Source organism: Pyxicephalus adspersus, chromosome 6 (genome assembly GCF_032062135.1).
Source record: "Pyxicephalus adspersus chromosome 6, UCB_Pads_2.0, whole genome shotgun sequence".
Lineage (NCBI taxonomy): Eukaryota > Metazoa > Chordata > Amphibia > Anura > Pyxicephalidae > Pyxicephalus > Pyxicephalus adspersus.
This window is the reverse complement of record NC_092863.1, coordinates 94,090,732-94,107,908: the sequence shown is the minus strand read 5'-3', so window position 1 is coordinate 94,107,908 and position 17,177 is coordinate 94,090,732. Positions and strand designations below refer to the sequence as shown.

The 17,177-nt window shown below is 37.7% G+C and overlaps 1 protein-coding gene across 1 annotated transcript in view; it reads left to right on the top strand.

Annotated features, from left to right (window-relative positions):
- Positions 1-8,061, top strand: part of TTC33 (tetratricopeptide repeat domain 33) — a 156,300-nt gene extending 148,239 nt beyond the window's left edge. The window contains exon 5 of the mRNA XM_072416635.1: positions 2,455-8,061. Coding sequence (XP_072272736.1) covers positions 2,455-2,799 — 345 coding nt within the window. The 3' untranslated portion in view covers positions 2,800-8,061. The remainder of the gene's footprint in view (positions 1-2,454) is intronic.
- The last annotated feature ends 9,116 nt before the right edge of the window (positions 8,062-17,177 follow it).

The following is a 17,177-nucleotide window of genomic DNA, read 5'->3' as shown; positions in this document are numbered from 1 at the left end:
GGCGTCTGTACAGGCCTTATTTCTGTAGAAGTAAATAATGTGGCTTTTTATTCTTTAGCATAATGATCACCACTGGCATACATCAGGGTTCACTTGCCTGGCTCGGTCACTGCACTCATCTCTACTGATTACTGACCACTAAAGGTGGAGAGGGTGTGCAAGAGTATTGATCATTGTCAGTAATGTGTGACATCAATCTGCTAGTTGGTTGGACGGTGCTGGGGAGTTTTGTTGTAAGAGAAAGCACATCTGTCCAGATACCATAGAGAGTCACAGTTAATTTGCATTTTTTACAGACCAAGGCCCATAGCTCTCTGATGATTGCAGTCAGGTACAGCAGAACTTCTGCATCCAGCTGCAAATCTATGGAGAAAACTTTGGGTATTGTCTTCTCCTTCTGCTGGGTCAGTTTATATCTGTCATTTGCTACCCCTGTTTAATGTATAGAGCTATATAACATGTTGGTGCTTTTAATTTAATATTAATGATAAAAATAAACTTAGGAGATTTGTAGCTGATATAAATGGCTGTTACAAAGCTGTTAGTGTAGAATTTACGGACAGTTGGCAACACTGAGAACTATGTCAAGTGTACCTGTTTTTACATGTGTTAACATTGATTTGCTGCAGAAGCTCCATTTTTTCCGAAACATTTCAATCTGCTTCCACTTACATTCGCAGTATGACTCTTGCAGGGAAATTAAATAGCAAGCATCCTAGGGGCAGATGTAAATGGTCAATGTACAGCAATTTGTAAAGTACAGTGAAATTTACTGACCTTGTCTGAGTGATTAAGCATAAAATAAATCTGCACGACTTAGCTCCACTCAGATTTATGTTGTCACTTCAGCCCTGGCACTTGAGCTTCTATTCCAAAACATACAGCTTTTCTTCTGAACTCTCAGTGTTCTGTGTTATTTCTACGCCTGAGTGCGTTAATGAAAAGCATACTAAACAATACTTTACGGTAATAAGATGTCTGCATTGTAGCTCTGTGACATGTCAGAGGTGCGAAGTCTGTACATGCCTAGACTGCTCTAATAATAAGTGGCTGTGTCCAAATATTGTTCTGCAAATGTCACTTCATTGGCAGTTATGAACTAAGAATGACACCATTCACTGGCATGCTTACATGAAATACTTCAAGAGGGGTGCGACAGCTGCAAGCCATTGTTTACTAAGGTCGTGGCATCCAATACATTTATAACTTTGTATTTTCTATCAGGATTTTCTTTGTAGGTGTGTTGGTGATAGGAGGTTTACATAATCCGAGAATGAATCTGAATAATGGGGTTATATCTTATCCTGATATAACCTCAATGATCTTTATCAAAAAAAAAAAACTAACAACAACCCTCCCTAACCTCAGAATTCTGTTGTGTATTTGTTCTGTAGAAATGACCGAGGATGGTATTTTCATTAAAAACATTACATGGGAATAGGTAGATGTCTTATAAATTGAAACTGGTATCCTACCATTTAAAAAAAAATAAGCAGACATAAAGGGCCAAGATTTATATGTTGATACATTTTTTTATGCAAAAATGAAAATACCAACATTTGATCTAGTAGAAGTTCTTGCAGACCTTGTTCAAGATAGCTCATTGAGGAGGAGGTATAAGCAGCACAAGGAGCCAGTCAATTGTGATGTAGTGCACGGAGCAAGTGGTAGCAAAGTTAGCTCAACATTTTGCTGCAGCTGGAAAACCAGAACTCTTGTCCTGAGCCATATGTGTTATTATTAATTTTTGTATTTGAGATTAGGTGCTTCTGACCTACATTGTCCTCCTTTTGACCCTGCTCCTGTATTCCTATTGATATATAGAAAGGAAACAATTCTAATGTGAACAAAAATCAATTGACACAAGCCCCTAAGTTGTTTGCCATCCTCCTAACAGTTGAAAATATAATAATAACAAATACTTTTGTATTGAAGTTTGCTGAATCACCAAGATAATGGTGATTTCACATAATGAAATATCATCCCCAGGTCCAAGTTTTCGAGAGTCAATGAAGAAACCTTGCCAGTATGGACACCAACTTAAAAGTCCAGTCTGTAAAAGAAAAGAATGTATACTTACCTTTCTAGCAGCCTGCGAAGATCTGTGACCTTTGTTGTAAAGCTTATTTACTGCTTGTTTTAATGTTTGTAGCCTAGCCACAGCTCTACATCAAAATAAATCCAACATAATAATGAGGTGGCTTTAAAAATAATGGCAAATGTTATCATTTTTTTGCACTACCACAACAGAAATTTAATGTTTAGTGCAGGGGACAGCCTATTGTAGTATAAGAGTCGGGAGAATTGACTCATTTTCTGCTGGCCCCACTTCATTCTCTACAGAAGTTTGTTGTGGAGATTTCTGATGTTGGACGGAATACATTTTCTAACAACTACTGCATCTTTCCTTTATCTTGTATTAAAGTATTAATTTCCTATTCTGTTTTCCTGTAGGCCATTCGGAGCTTCCAAATTGCTATTCACCTTTGTCCCTCTAACACGGAGTTATGGGAAGAAGATCTAAACTGGGCCCGGCAACTTCTCCAGCAGAAGAGAGAGGTAGAAGGAGAGGATCCACAGAGTAAAGGCAGAAATACCTGCATTGATTCAATCCCAGACTATGACTTTGAGAGTGATGAGGTGGTGGCAGTTTGTGATGCCATATCACAGAGGCAGAAAATGGCCAACAAAAATAAGACCGTAGTTGTCTCTCCCTCAGGAACAGTGCCGACTCAGCGATCAGAGGAAGATGACACCGCTTCGTCTGATGACCCTACATCTTATATCAAGGCGCGATAAGATATTTATTAATGCATTGAGCTTTTTATTGACATGAATAATGTTGTTCAGTAACTCACAGCATTGTTTACAAAGCAGCTTACATTCATCCGATCACAGTCCTAAAGCTTTTTTCTTGTGTGGTATCAAAGGTTGCAGAATGTAATACCTGCTTTTGCTATGATTAATGGATCACCAGTATTGTATTAGTGATCAAGTGTGAATGTCACCAAGAGAACTTCAAAATTCAAAAATATAGTTTAGTATGTTATTTTTTCCTGAGGGAAAGAACAATCTGTGTAAGTACATAAGATGATGACAAATTTACAAATGGTGTAAAATAAACCAGGTCGTTGTTATGTCTTCTAAACCTTCCTTTTGGTCCTCTACTGTGATAAGTGGCCTCAATGACTAATAGGGAAGTGGAGAAGTAGGGTGTAGAAAATATATTACATTTCTGGGATATAGCTGGATCTGCTGGATAGTTTTAAAATTAAGTTTTCACTAACCATAACATCTTCCTATGTTTCTCGTTTTATTCAGTCAGGTTTAATTACTCAACAATGTTCATTGAAAGACCAATGTAATGTAAATAATTAGCTGGTTTATAAAAAAAAAAAGAAAGTACAATTAATTAATGTAAAATTAAATCTTTAAATGTGTGAGCTAACATTTAGAAAATCAAACAGAAAAACTTTTAGGATGAATTTGGTAATGTAGAGAACAATGTTTGCAAAGAGAAACAAAGAGAACTAACAACTGTTTTTGTATTGACTGCAAAAGTAAAAAAAAATCAGTTTATAGGTTTCTTTTCTTTGTGAAAGCTTTACTACAAAGGTAGCTGTGAAATATATTAGCAGCTGTATAAAGTTATAGCATTTGTTTTTAAATGTTACCTTTTAATTTAAAGTGGAGATGAATTAAAAAAAAAATTGAGTAGTAGTACCATGAAAATCTCTTTTACCTTGACCTAATTCACCTAAAATAGCCTACTCTTTTCTGTAGCCCCTAAGCTATATATTTGCAGTGTAGGCTTATCATCGCTGCTGCTCCTGACCGCTATGACGTTATCTAAGGTGAAATTTGGTGGTGTTTCTACTGTTCTGCACACTGTTATCTATGCTGGAGAGAAAACTCTTTTTGAAGATTTGTAGTGCAAGCATCTCCATACTTCTGCTTCATTCTTTGTATTTGTGCTGCTTCCAGTTATCCTTTTGCGTCAATGAACCACCAATCTAATTACCAGTCATCAGAGCGTCAGTTTTGAAATAAAGAAGCAAAGCCAATGCCTCTATTAGGCTGACTGTCTCCACAAACAGACATGATGTAAAGCCTTAAAATCTTGATGGATCTTTTGAGATCCCTTTTGCCATATCACCACACTGGTTCTTACTTATTAGGTTTTCTGAGGAGCACTAATTAATAACTAATAAGGATGGTATGGTAAACCAACTATACCGCTTAAAACTACAAAAGCCAGCCTCCACAAGAACAATCCTTCAAACCTGTGTGAACAAGAGATCAAGTAAAAATGCAGAATGAGCATTTAACCCTTTGTAATGTTGTGGTAGCCCCACTGCAAGGATAACTTTTTACTTCCCACTCACCTCTAAGACTTTAAGAGTTTGTTTCTGACTTTGGCAGCATTGTTGCCATGTTGGAGTATTGTGTTGCTGCTGCCTACCTCTGGATTCTCTGTTGACCTGTTTATGAAATAAGCATCCATCTATTAGGGTTAGACCTCTTTAACTCTCTGGACGACCCTTAGAGCTGAGGAAGTTACTTGATGAGTTGTAAAACCTTTTTAACATTACGGAACAAGTCCAGCTGAATGGGTCTAACTACTGCTCCTTTTACTATGACTTTGGCAACTTTTTGGAGTGCATACTAAGAATCTGGTATAGGAATGAGAAAAACTACAAATAAATTGCAAATTGCATTTCCTAACACTAATCAGAACTGAAGAAGCCAGCTCCATGAGAAGAAACATTTCAGTTAGGTTGATACTTATTAAAGCTGAAAAAGTTGGCTAGTTACACACAGCACAGCATCCCACTTCACCTGCATTCAGACATTCCCTGCACAGTGCTCTAATTACCAAGTCTGAGCAATGCTTGGACCACTATGCAGAAGGTGAATTGGATCGTTGGATACCCAGCCCACTGCATAGGGATGAAGTCTGACTCTAACATGCTGTCAGCACATGGGATTTTTGACCTTTAGTGCAGCACATATTAATTATAGTGTATGCATCCTTTTGGCGTTACATACACACAGTACCGTGTTTAATGTTTGACATATGCGTACATTCATACAATAATCCAGCATCTATCATGTTAACACTTCTTCATAAAACCACACTAATGCAAGGTAAATAGGATGTTTAATTCCTAATATGAAGTTGGTCAATGTGTAAAACTGGTTTCCTGCAGTGCTATTTGATCATCCTAGTAACAATATATGTATTATTTAAGATGACTGTGGCAAGTGATTAATATTGGTTTCCCTCAGACTAATAAACTTCTGTATCACTGGAAGGAGAAAAGGGTCCTGCTGACGCAGGGTTTGATGTCAGTGTTGCTTTGTTAATTTCCTTGCCATATCCTCAGGTAACCACATGAATTAGTTTCAGTCAGAAGACAGATCTTCCTTCCAATGCTGTTTCCTCTGCATGTGGTCTGTGTTTAGTGACACATATATATTTACACATCTGTCAGCCCAGGAATCCACCTGCTGCTTTGGTTCTTCTGCTTGTTTTGTAGACTGTTTAACCACAGTACTGAACTCATTGAGATTCAAGGCTTCCACTGCTGGGAAATGTCATTCTACCAGTTAGGATAATCCTTCAACTGTGTGTTACGTAAAGTAGATTCTTGGCATGGATACCAGTCTTACTTCGAATATCTTAATAAATTAGAATTAAGGCCAAATTAAGGTTAACAGCTAAGTATTTGAAATATATTAGGGCTGTGTATTGGCACACATCTGGTGATACAAGGGTTAGGTGTCCATATATTGAAGACCGTTGAAATAATGTAAGCAAAACATTATCTTGCAATTTTATGTTTCTTTGTTTAACAAGACCTTTATGTTTCCGTACTATTGTACTCTGACTCGCTGTTTGTGTCTGCAGTGCTCTTTTACTACATAAAGGTTTGGGTGGGTGAGGGACTGCACACTGTCCACAACACACTGTAAGTTTGCTAGTCTGTTCCCCCTTTCAATGTGGGGATGTCCTAGAATAGCCCAAACCCCAGTTAAGCGTGTTTGTGACTGTACTGCCGTGGAGAAAATGTAGGTCACTAATCTGGCAATGTTATCTGGCCAAACAACCTTACAAGCATAACTAATGCTCTAGGCAGCTCTTGTGTTGTGTGTTCCACTGTACCTACCAAAATAGGTCAAAGGAAGGACAACTGGTGAACGGATCATTCTGCATGATCCAACCTACCTTTCTTACCCCCCTGTTGCCATTTAAATAATCCACATTGTGGAAAGTTTAAAAAACTATTTTCCTCTTTTCGCAGACCCTGTGTCCCCACTCCTTGCCAACATACGTATCAGGTTGTTACATGCAATGGTGACCACAGCTTTGGAAAAGTAACTGATGGTTTGATGAGGGGGGCAGTGGTCCTGCCTTCCCAAACGCTGGTGGTTGTTAGGTAGGACCTCACCATTTTTGGTGATCTGCATCTTCCAATACTGTTTTCATACTGGGTCTCATCACATCCCCTGCCATCAGGAAGTGGGTGAGGGAAAGTAGAAAAGAATAGTAGCACTGAGGATAAAATAGATAAAGAAAGATAAAACTTGTACTTTTTTAAGAAAAACATGGCATCTGTTTATAAAACTTTGGTTTTTAGCAATTTAAAATGCCATCTAGTTAAGGCTTATTTTTCTATTAAAGAGTCTCTTCAAAGCTAATATTTCAATATCTCAGTTTCTGTTTTATGAGGTATTCTCTCACACCCTTACCTGACCTACTCTCAATAAAGCTCCCTGAGGTAAGTGGAATTCCTTGGAAACTCCCAAAATAGATGAGTGCAGTACTATGTAACTTAGCCTGCAGCATCTATGAAAAAATAGAACAATAAATGTTGGGTTGACTAACCTTCTAACCTCCCTAGTAGGTGCATCAATATTCATAAAAAAACAAGATTAAGACTCCACCCCGATAAAGAATAACCATACTGTGTTGGGAAAACATTTGGGAGATTCCAAGGTGAACAAACTGAGAAGCAGATTGGGCCACGTAAACACAGGCTGAATTTAACTTCCAATCCAGTTACTAATTCAATAAAATGATCAATCCTAAAGAATCTTAAGTGAATTCAACTGCTTTGATTGGGTGTGGATCGATTAAGCATGTTAGTAAGTATCATTTGAAAAGTTGTGTTGTGTTTATGATCGAGTAAGCATATCTGATAAGGCGCTTCCATGGTCCTGTTTTTCACCCAATCCCCATTCCATAATCAGAAGACCAGAGCATTGAATACTTGCCATGTTTTTTTGATTGATCGATTAATATTTGGAAAATGAATTTGGCCAATCAGTTGATTACAAAATTAACCATGGATCTATTCATGTGTGGTAGACCTTAGAGGTGCAGAAATCGGCCCATAAATGTGACCTGTGTACTATTATACATTTGGTGTAAAAGGTTTCTTAAAACACCGCTCTTAGTTCCCCTAAAGCCTGCATTAAAAACTTAAATGACTATTATGGAGATACTCATATCTTGTTCTGATCACTAGACTAGTTAAACTTCAGCTAGATTGGCGATCTACTTCCCCTTCCATTCATCATCATTAATAAACTCCAACCTTAGATGTACAAAAAAAACTCAAAGATTCAGCCCGGCATCATGAACCCAATACTGAAGACTTCTAAGATGAACCTGTATGGGTTGCCCAGTATGGGCAAAATATACTGGGTGACAAGTATCCCATTTTCTGCATAACCCCCCCCCTACTTCCTCATTTCTTTCTCCCATTTTTCCTATGCCCTATATCATCTTGTCCATCACTCCAATCTTTATTACAAGTCAAAAAATATAAAAATGTCTTTTTCTTATATCATTGTTCAGTTTTAGATGTGCTCAATGATACTGGCACACAGCACCACTCTATTGTTCTAGTTTATAGTATTGTTTATTTGTCATCGTTTTCAATACTGTACCATGTGTTATTCATATCTCACAATCTGTTCTACATCTCGTCTGTTGATTGTGATTTTGTTATGGAAATTAAATAATAAATTTGCTTTACACAGCTCATGTACGTATTCAAATATGTATTTATGTTCATTTTCTCCTGCTGAGCATGATACAGAATAGAAAAGGAAACAGAACTATCAGTTGAATATCACGAGCCTCTGAAGAACACAGTTTAATGAGCTCATTAATATGGTAGTGTCCTTTAACAGCCTAATACCCGGCTGTTTTGTGACCGCACTGCTTTGGAGAAAATGTCGGTCACTAATCTAGCAATGTTGTCTGGCTAAAGTGCTTTACAAGCCTGGCTGACAAATATAACAAGGTGCAGGTATGACACTATACATGTAAGGCTCTGAGAAACTTTGACAACAGCCAGATTGTGATGGCTAGGTGACTGGGTCAGAAGATCTCCAAAATGGCAGCTCTTGTGTTGTGTGTTCCCAGTGCACAGTGTTTAGTATGTACTAAAATGGGTCCAGGAAGGACAACTAGTGATAGGGTCATGGGGCCCAAGCTCACTTGATGCATGTGTGGGGTTGGGGAGGGCTAGCCTGAGAGAATGAAAAGAAGAGTTCATCAACTGTGTTGAATACCACTATGTCATTCACAATAGCAGTCTATAAGTGAATATTCTCACACACCAACCATATTAAATACATAAAAAACTCCTTTTATTTCTCTCAGGACTGATTTCCCTCTAATTTACAATTTGATACCAAGGTATATATTTGATTGGAGAAGTTTACAACCTCCATCGTTTAGTGTGGCACTGACTTCAATAAATCTGTATAATAAAGATTTATATTTGGGAAAATCCAGGAGAGTTTAGCAGAGAGTTTGATAATGCCAGGAATAAATCTTATTCCTTCTTTTTTATTATATAATCCAGGAGGGGTACAATGACTTGGCATTATATTATTTTATGGTAACATGTGAACTGGCAAGAAATAAACACTAACAACAACCAGCCATCACCATAAAATCACCCTGCAATATTTATGTGTTTACACTGTGTGGGTCATCAATGTCACTTTATCATTGGTTTAGTTTCCACTTCTGCTATTTTGATAGGGGTATGTGATGATGTTTTATTATAGGCCTGGGCTACTTGCAGATTGGTACCAACAATTTATGAAATGTATTTAATTTAAAAATTTATATCAAATATGTTTAAATTTGCTGCTTCCTTAGTCTAAAAACAGATGACCCTGCTATTAGGGTCCATCTTTAGTGACTGTCTAATGGCCACTGGATTGCAATGAACCCGGATGTCCACCATGGAGTTGGCAGTGAGGATGATGACTTCCTGGACCTCTCGTCACTAAAGGGCACCTGCAAACAAGTGGGTCTGTGCCATATTTGCCAAATATACTGTGCAAACTTTAACTTCCAATCCATTTACTAATTCAATAAAATGATCCATCCTAAAGAATCTTAAGTGATATCAACTGCTTTGATTGGACATGGATAGATTAAGCATGTTAGTAAGTATCATTTGAAAAGTTGTGTTGTGTTTATGATCGAGCAAGCATATCTGATAAGAGGCTTCCATGGTCCTGTTTTTCACCCAATCCCCATTCCATGATCAAAAGACCAGAGCATTGTATACTTGTGTGCCATGTTTTTTTGATTGATTGATTACTATTTGGAAAATTGGAAATTTGACCAATCAGTTGATTACAAAATAACCATGGGTCTATTCATGTGTGGTAGACCTTAGAGGTGCAGAAATTGGCCCATAAATGTGACCTGTGTACCATTATATATTTGGTGTAAAAGGTTTCTTAAGACACCGCTCTTAGTTCCTCATAAGCCTGCATTAAAATCTCAAATAACTATTATGGAGATACTCATATCTTGTTCTGATCACTACACTAGTTCAACTTCTGCTGGAATGGTGATCTACTTCCCCTTCCATTCATCATCATTAAAAGACTCCGACCTTACAAAAAAAACTCAAAGGTTCAGCCCGGCAAGATGCAGTGTTGACAGGTTCCTGGACCTCTCATCACTAAAGGACACCTGCAAACAAGAAGTTCTGTGCCATATTTGCCAAATATACTGTGCAAGCTTGCTGATTATAGCAGAAGCTCACCCCACACCACCGAGTACAGTTCAGCTAGATGTTTGGGAATAAAAGGGCAAAATTAGTGTAGCATGGTGGCATAGCAGGTGGATGGAAAGTGAAAAATAATATATATTATTTTCCTTTCGGTTACCTTTTAGAACATATTTTCACTCCCTGTCCAGGTCATAGACAGTATTTAAAACCTAAACCAGAAACATATCAAAAGAGGTTTTTAAAAGTAATTCCCAACCACATTGCTACCACATCATATTTTATTCCAAAAAATCTTGAAAAGATGGATATAATCTCCATAATTTAAAGTGCATTGTAAAATAGTGTGCATTAAATCCATATGTATTGGAAATGTCATACAATTATATGGTGTTATACCATAATAGCCAGTGGAGTTTCAATCATTATCTGAAGTGCAGCCTAAAAGGGAATTATTTTGAATGTAATTTGTGTTTATGTAAAGTGCATAGAATTTGGAATTAGAAATGAAAGAAGCATTAAACTGCTTTTTGAAGAATTTGATAGCAGGTTTTAAATGCAGAAGGCATTCTCTACATTTCATCTACCATAAAATCTTCCACTAACATTTTCTTTTGTATGTAGTCTATTGAATTGCAATCTTGGGTGCTGCAGTGCAAAGTAACTTCCATGCAGATGTGAGTTAAGTCATCCTATGTCAGCTGATCAATGTGACGGAAGATACCAAACCCAGAAGAAGACTTAGCTAGGACAATGTCAACAATAGCAGCAGAGCAGCAAGCGAGATTGTATCTGTTACCTCACTGGAGGGGTCACTTTGACAAGTAAGTGTTCTATAATGTGCAGGTGCCCACACACTACAATTGGGACTTTTTGGTAGTCGTTTTCTGAAAAAAATACTTAGAATAAAAAATTTACTGGGTGGCAAAAGTCATAAAATTATAATAACCTTTATAATATATTATAGTACACCACACCTTTCTGTATTGGGCCAAAATGCCTACAATGGGCTTATGTTAAATTGGCAGGGAGAAGAGATAGCAGCAGGATACCCTAGAAAAAGAAGGTAGGCCAGCCAAGGCAAGGTGACTTCCAGATATCACAGGGTACCTAAGAGGTCTGTGCCCATGCCTCAATCAGTCAGAGCTGTTTTGGAAGCACAAGGGAGATCTACACATCATTCGTCAGCTGGTTTTAATGTTTTATCTCACTGGTGTATGTTAATTGTGTATTTAGCTGTTTTTCTGGAATTCTATTTTACCACCAAAAATGTCAAAATGTAACCTGGCTTTGTTGTTTTTAGCTGGACAAAGTTCAAAGACCTGCAAGAAAGTTCAGTAATGCTTGGAAACCAGAATTTAGTTTACTGTGGTGGCTCATTAGGCAGATATTTCCTGAAAAAGCACTTTTCTGAGAAGACAATCATTTAACCAAGGGTTGCTATATACAGAATTGCTGACTATCTGTCTCATAAGTCCTTTAAGCTAAAATCACATGACCAGTGTATCAGCATTTTGTTATATGATGTTACCACTCCGCCTGCATATCATCTGTCCAGCAGCCTGCAGCATCCTCAGCCTCCCTTTAGCTGTGAAAAGATACGCATTTGTTAGCATCCCCTACACTTACTCTGAGGCTGTTAACAGCTGAAGGGGATTTCAGGAAATGTGCAGCAGTCAATGAGCAGCATAGCTCCTGGTTCCAGCCTTGTCCTGCTTTTAGCTTCTAACCTTATTTATACCTTCCTGATTCCAGACTATGGTACTGGATCCTCATCCTGGTTACCTGAGATTTGCTCAGTCACACTCTGCCTAGTCATGCCCTTTTGGATTCCAGGTGTTCTCCCTGCAGTGCCCCAGGTAATCCCGCATCAGCTGCCAGGGGACACATCCCTAACATGCCGGTAGTATGCCATATTAACCCCTCTCTGAAGAGGAATGTACTAAATGTGCTAATTTGTATATATACTCTGGGAGGAGGATACGAATAGGTGTTTTTGAATTATTTACCATATGGCTATTGTAGACACCTGATATTCACACTTGTGTATTTTTGTTGGACATCCCATTTCAAAGCCATCCATATTCAACCAAAAATATGGAGCTCCCCTCCTCCAAAGTCTTCTAGGGGTTCTTTTAGCTATGGCTTATTGACCTACCATCTAATGGCACCTGTAACATCTCTTTTTATCTAGTAGTCTTCTGACCAATACTGTAGGGTGGGTATTCTTTCCACCAACATAAAGAACACTTTTTCCCAATGCATTTGTTTTAGAAGGATTTCCATGAGACTTGAAAAATATTTTAAGGGTTCCCTGGGCCTAAATGGTTAAGAAATACTGATAAAGTAGGTGGGATAGTCAGGTGTGCACAAACTTTTTGGCGATGAGATGTTGCTCCTCTTCAGTGATTGCAGCAAGAGTGCAGTAATTGAATTCTGTCTGCTGTAGGTTCCATTAGCGCCATTTCTCACTACTCGGAGTTCCATAAAGCTTTGTTTCACCTCTGGCTGATAAACAAGGACAGAGGCGAATTACTATTCTCTTATTATTAATATGGAACAAGCGGCAATTTGATATAGTTTTTTTGTCCCATTTATAAAAGAAAAAACGTGAATTGATGATGACAGGTGCACTGTGAGTAATGAAAGGATATGAAATAAAATATACACAAGAACATCCAAAGGACAAGCGCATGTATTTTGTATACACAGTTATGATGACTCCCCTTCCTCATCTTGCTGACACACACAGTTATACCAAGTCATTAGTGGAAAATGTATACAATACTTCCTCAAATGTATTTTTATATGGACAAAGCATTGATCTGGTAAACATCTAGCTTGGGCATTCTCTTTCGAAATGGACAAATGATATTTGTTTAGAAGATATAATTAGCCAATGATTTACTCAGCATTTTTTTCTTTGTCTCCTTTACAATCAATAAAGCTATAAATATTAAAGGAGGTATTATGCTAATAGATATGTAAGAAAGCCTTTGGTGGACATAGACCTTTTGTTAATCCCTTTAATGGAGGTATCACAACTCTCCCTTGTGTTGTTCAGTCAATAGTGTTTATTGCAAGGGCAGTACTAAAAAGCTGTTAATAATACCATAGTTCATTTAGGATTCCTTCTGGTCAGTTTTATTCTAAAACTACTGCAGTAAGGTTCTCATAAAACATTTAAGAGTATGATAATATTTACTCATGTGTTTTTCTTGCATAGTTGTGTAACATTCTCTCCTGTTATGTGCCTAACTTATTTCTTGTCTGATGGACTATAGAAATCATCAAGCCCTCTCGTACTGATCAGTACTGGCCCTGACATTTCCACTATTTGATTTCCTTTCTGTCAATCTTGTCCCAGAGTCTTGTACAGATATTACCTAGAGCAGGTTGCAGGCAGGAAAGCCAACTTCTCCAGCCAAAAACCAGTATTGGACAAGGGAAGATTGGAAAATGTTGGCTGGTCTGATGTCTTTGTTTCTGCTGTGACATTTGCATGGTGGAATCTGAATTTGACATCTACAGAATAAAAACATGGATTCATCCTTCTTTGGAACAATGGTTCAGGCTGGTATTGGTGTAATGGTGTGGGGGATTTTTTCACAACACACTTTGGGCCCATTACTACCACATTGAACATTGTTTAAATGCTACAGCCTGTGTGAGTATTGTTTTTGACCATGTCCATCCCTTTATGACTGCAGTGTACCCCTTCTGATGGCTACTTGCAGTAGGATAATGCGCCATGTCACATTATGGCCCAACTAGTTTCTTGAACATTCACTGTACCCAAATGGCCTCCATGACCACTAGATCTCAGTCCTATAGAGCACCTTTGGGATGTGATGAAACGGGGATCATGGATCTGCAGAAACTGCATAATGCTCTCATGTCAATATTGATCAAAATCCCAGAGTAATGTTCTTAGCAGTTTGGTGAGTATATGCCATGATGAATTACAAAGTGAGGTTCACCTCAGTACTAACAATGCGTACCTAAAACATGGCAGGTGAGTTTAGCTTTCCCTTAAGCTGGCCAAAACTTTAACGCCTGCCCCTCTCTATTTCCATTCCTACCCAGCCTTCTGTTAACATTCCAGCGTTTTTCTTTTTTGAGTATCCTTTGAAGGAATTGTATACTTACTTAAGCCAGGCTCCGTGAAGCACTTTCTGGTTGCAGGGAATCACTAATCCAGCTTCAGATGTGCCGGATGGTCCCTGTTGGTCCGTTCACAAGTCATCCTTGCAGTTCATATTCAGAATCTTGGGAAGAGCCCTCATTTGCACAGCAAGTATGAAGTGTCCATTACATCTAGGCGAGGATGTGGAAGAGGAGGAATTTGGCACAAAACAGAAAAGATTTGGAACCGTATCTTTTCCGTATCGGAACCGTTGCTTTAAACTTTGCAAAGTCTAAAAAAAAAGGCTGTCATACCGACAGTTACCTAAATCCTCCATAGTCACTAATCTGTATTTCTAGATGTACGCCTGTCAAGCAGCTGCACAAACAAAGATAAAAATGAATGATAAAATAACGGCCTTGAGGTATATGTAAAGACAATATTTTCTGTTTGTTTTAAAAGGGTGGGAAAGGCATAGGCCCCTTGTTATTTTTATTACTGTCTATGTAATGGAGTCATCTCCATATTTATCTTGGTAACCACTTTTACTGATAAAGAAAGTGATGGCAAATCCAACATTTTAGAGTTGTTACCGAAGCAAGAAAGGAAAAACCTTCAAATTTCCTATGACAACTCTCATAACAAGATAACAAGTCTGTTTGGAGAAATTTCATGTTGCATCTCCGGGTCAGGAAGAAATCTCAACAGCAATAACAAGGAGCAAAAGTAGACTTTAACTCTTCACCATTTTATCAAAGACCAAGAAAAAAAGTTTTAGTTAAATTTTATGTTTAGCATTCTTACCTGATATTCTGAAAGTTATTCACACCTGCATGGCCACTTGTTTGTTCAGATTATAGAATTATATCTGTAATCCATTCCTTCACTTTGGACTCTTCAGACGACTGATAAATAATCTCGGCCCATATTATCATGGAAGTAAAGATCTTCATATTTGCCACTAATTTCCTTGTACCTAAACAGGAATTCAGCTGATAGGTAATAATATATTCACAGCTTGACTTCTACATGAGTCAGGTCACATCTCTTCAAGACTTGGAAGCCAAGAAACACCAACATTTGGCAGATACAAGGCGACAAATTCCTTGGAAATATATTTGGTTTATAACACTTTCCTAACATTCAAAGACTTTGGGTCCACTTGATTAACGTGACTGGTGACTAAAGCGAACTACAGATGGTGTTTAACAATGCAGAACAGATATGGGCCACAGGGATCAATAATTTTGTATATTCAAACTGAAACCTAGATTTTCTTTTTGTATTACAATGTGGGTAATATATATAATTATCTCTGCTAGGGACCTTTGGGATATGAAATGGATAAACAGGAACTCACTTGCCGTTGGTCTTTGTAACTAACTAAAGCAAATGTGTACATTGACAACCATTAATGTTCACCTTGTGGATCCGCATAAAACATAAATGAGTTCCCTTTCATTGGCTGTTGCTGGTCCTGCACTGCCATCATATTAAGAAATAATAATATGAAGAAAAATACATTAAATGTCATATAAATGGACAAAACTTAGGACATTTCTTCTGCACCTCTTCATATGTTCCGCCATGTCTGGTTGATACCTTTCTAGTACACTTGAATTTGTGTGCCTCCATGAAACGCAGCCAAACTCAGGAACCATGGGAAGTTATTTGTTCTCTTTTGTGACTATTGTAACATTCACGTAGAAAATTGTTTGTACAGACAACCCTTACAATGAATAGAAATATTTAAATCAAAGTTTCTAATGAATATTCTTTTTATATATGGAAAAACAACCCAGTCCAAAACTAAACAAACTGATGCATATTGTAAAATACTGAATGCATATAACTCGTACATCTTAGTAAATAATTTTATTCTTAGCCTTTCAGAAAAATCATTATAAAGCTGCATTGTATTTATATCGGACATCCATGGAATTCACCTGTAGCTCTTCACAGCTGTAATTATTAACAATATTTGCTCCATGTTGAAATGTCCCCCATTCATAGATTTTCAATAAAATGTTTTTAGAACAAATGGAAATGTCAAGTCCTAAAAAAAAGAATGTTCTTTGTATATAAAAAAGGGAACCATGAGAAGCCCCTACAGATGATCTGTCAGGAGGCAGCAGCTGCCCCGTTCACCATCGCCCACTCTATTTTATCTTCTGTTTGTACAATTCTATCATCTGTAAGTCTAATTTATAGAAAAGAAAAAGTTGCAAGCAGCTATAAGTAGATACAAAAAAGGTTAAAATAGAATAAAAAGGCTGTTTATAATGGTATGGATACCTTATATGGAAATGTCAGGCCTGCGTGAAGACGTGCAGGAATGGCGTGCGAAGAACCGACTCACACTCGCTGCCTAACCACAATCAATTTGCCTCCACAAAGGGTTAGGGGGATTCTATAGTATATGAAAATGAATTTAAAGGTTATTAGCATGGAAACCCTAAAAAGGAGTTACAGATAATAAGGTGGATAACGATGATAACCAAATAAATATTCTGCTAAATATATTCCAGGTGCATTAACAAAAAAGACAAAAACTTACACTTGCATGCCTATTTCTTTACACTGTCAGCATTCTGCAGAGAAGGACAATGGTGCTTTGTATGGTCTTTCTGCAGAGGTTCAGCATCCGACCCATAGCTCCGAAATCAGCAATATTATTCTCCCCAAAGATTGTAAACAAAAACTTTGGCTCAACAGGGGACACATTGGACCTTTGCAGAAACACACACAGACCAAAGGTTCTGATTTACAGCTTGCTGGCTTGTTTTGATGCAACAAGTATGCATGTAGAAAGTTTAAACTGAAGGTTTGGATGGGCTTTAAGCATGGTAGAGGCTTCCTAACATAGAAGGTATCCGCATGCTCCATTGCTGGTTTACAGCAGAACCATTGAGTTATGGAGCCATTTTAATGTGCTGTAAACCTGAAGTTCTGGATTCACACAATTAACAAGAGTGCATAACAAAACAATTTGCATGGAT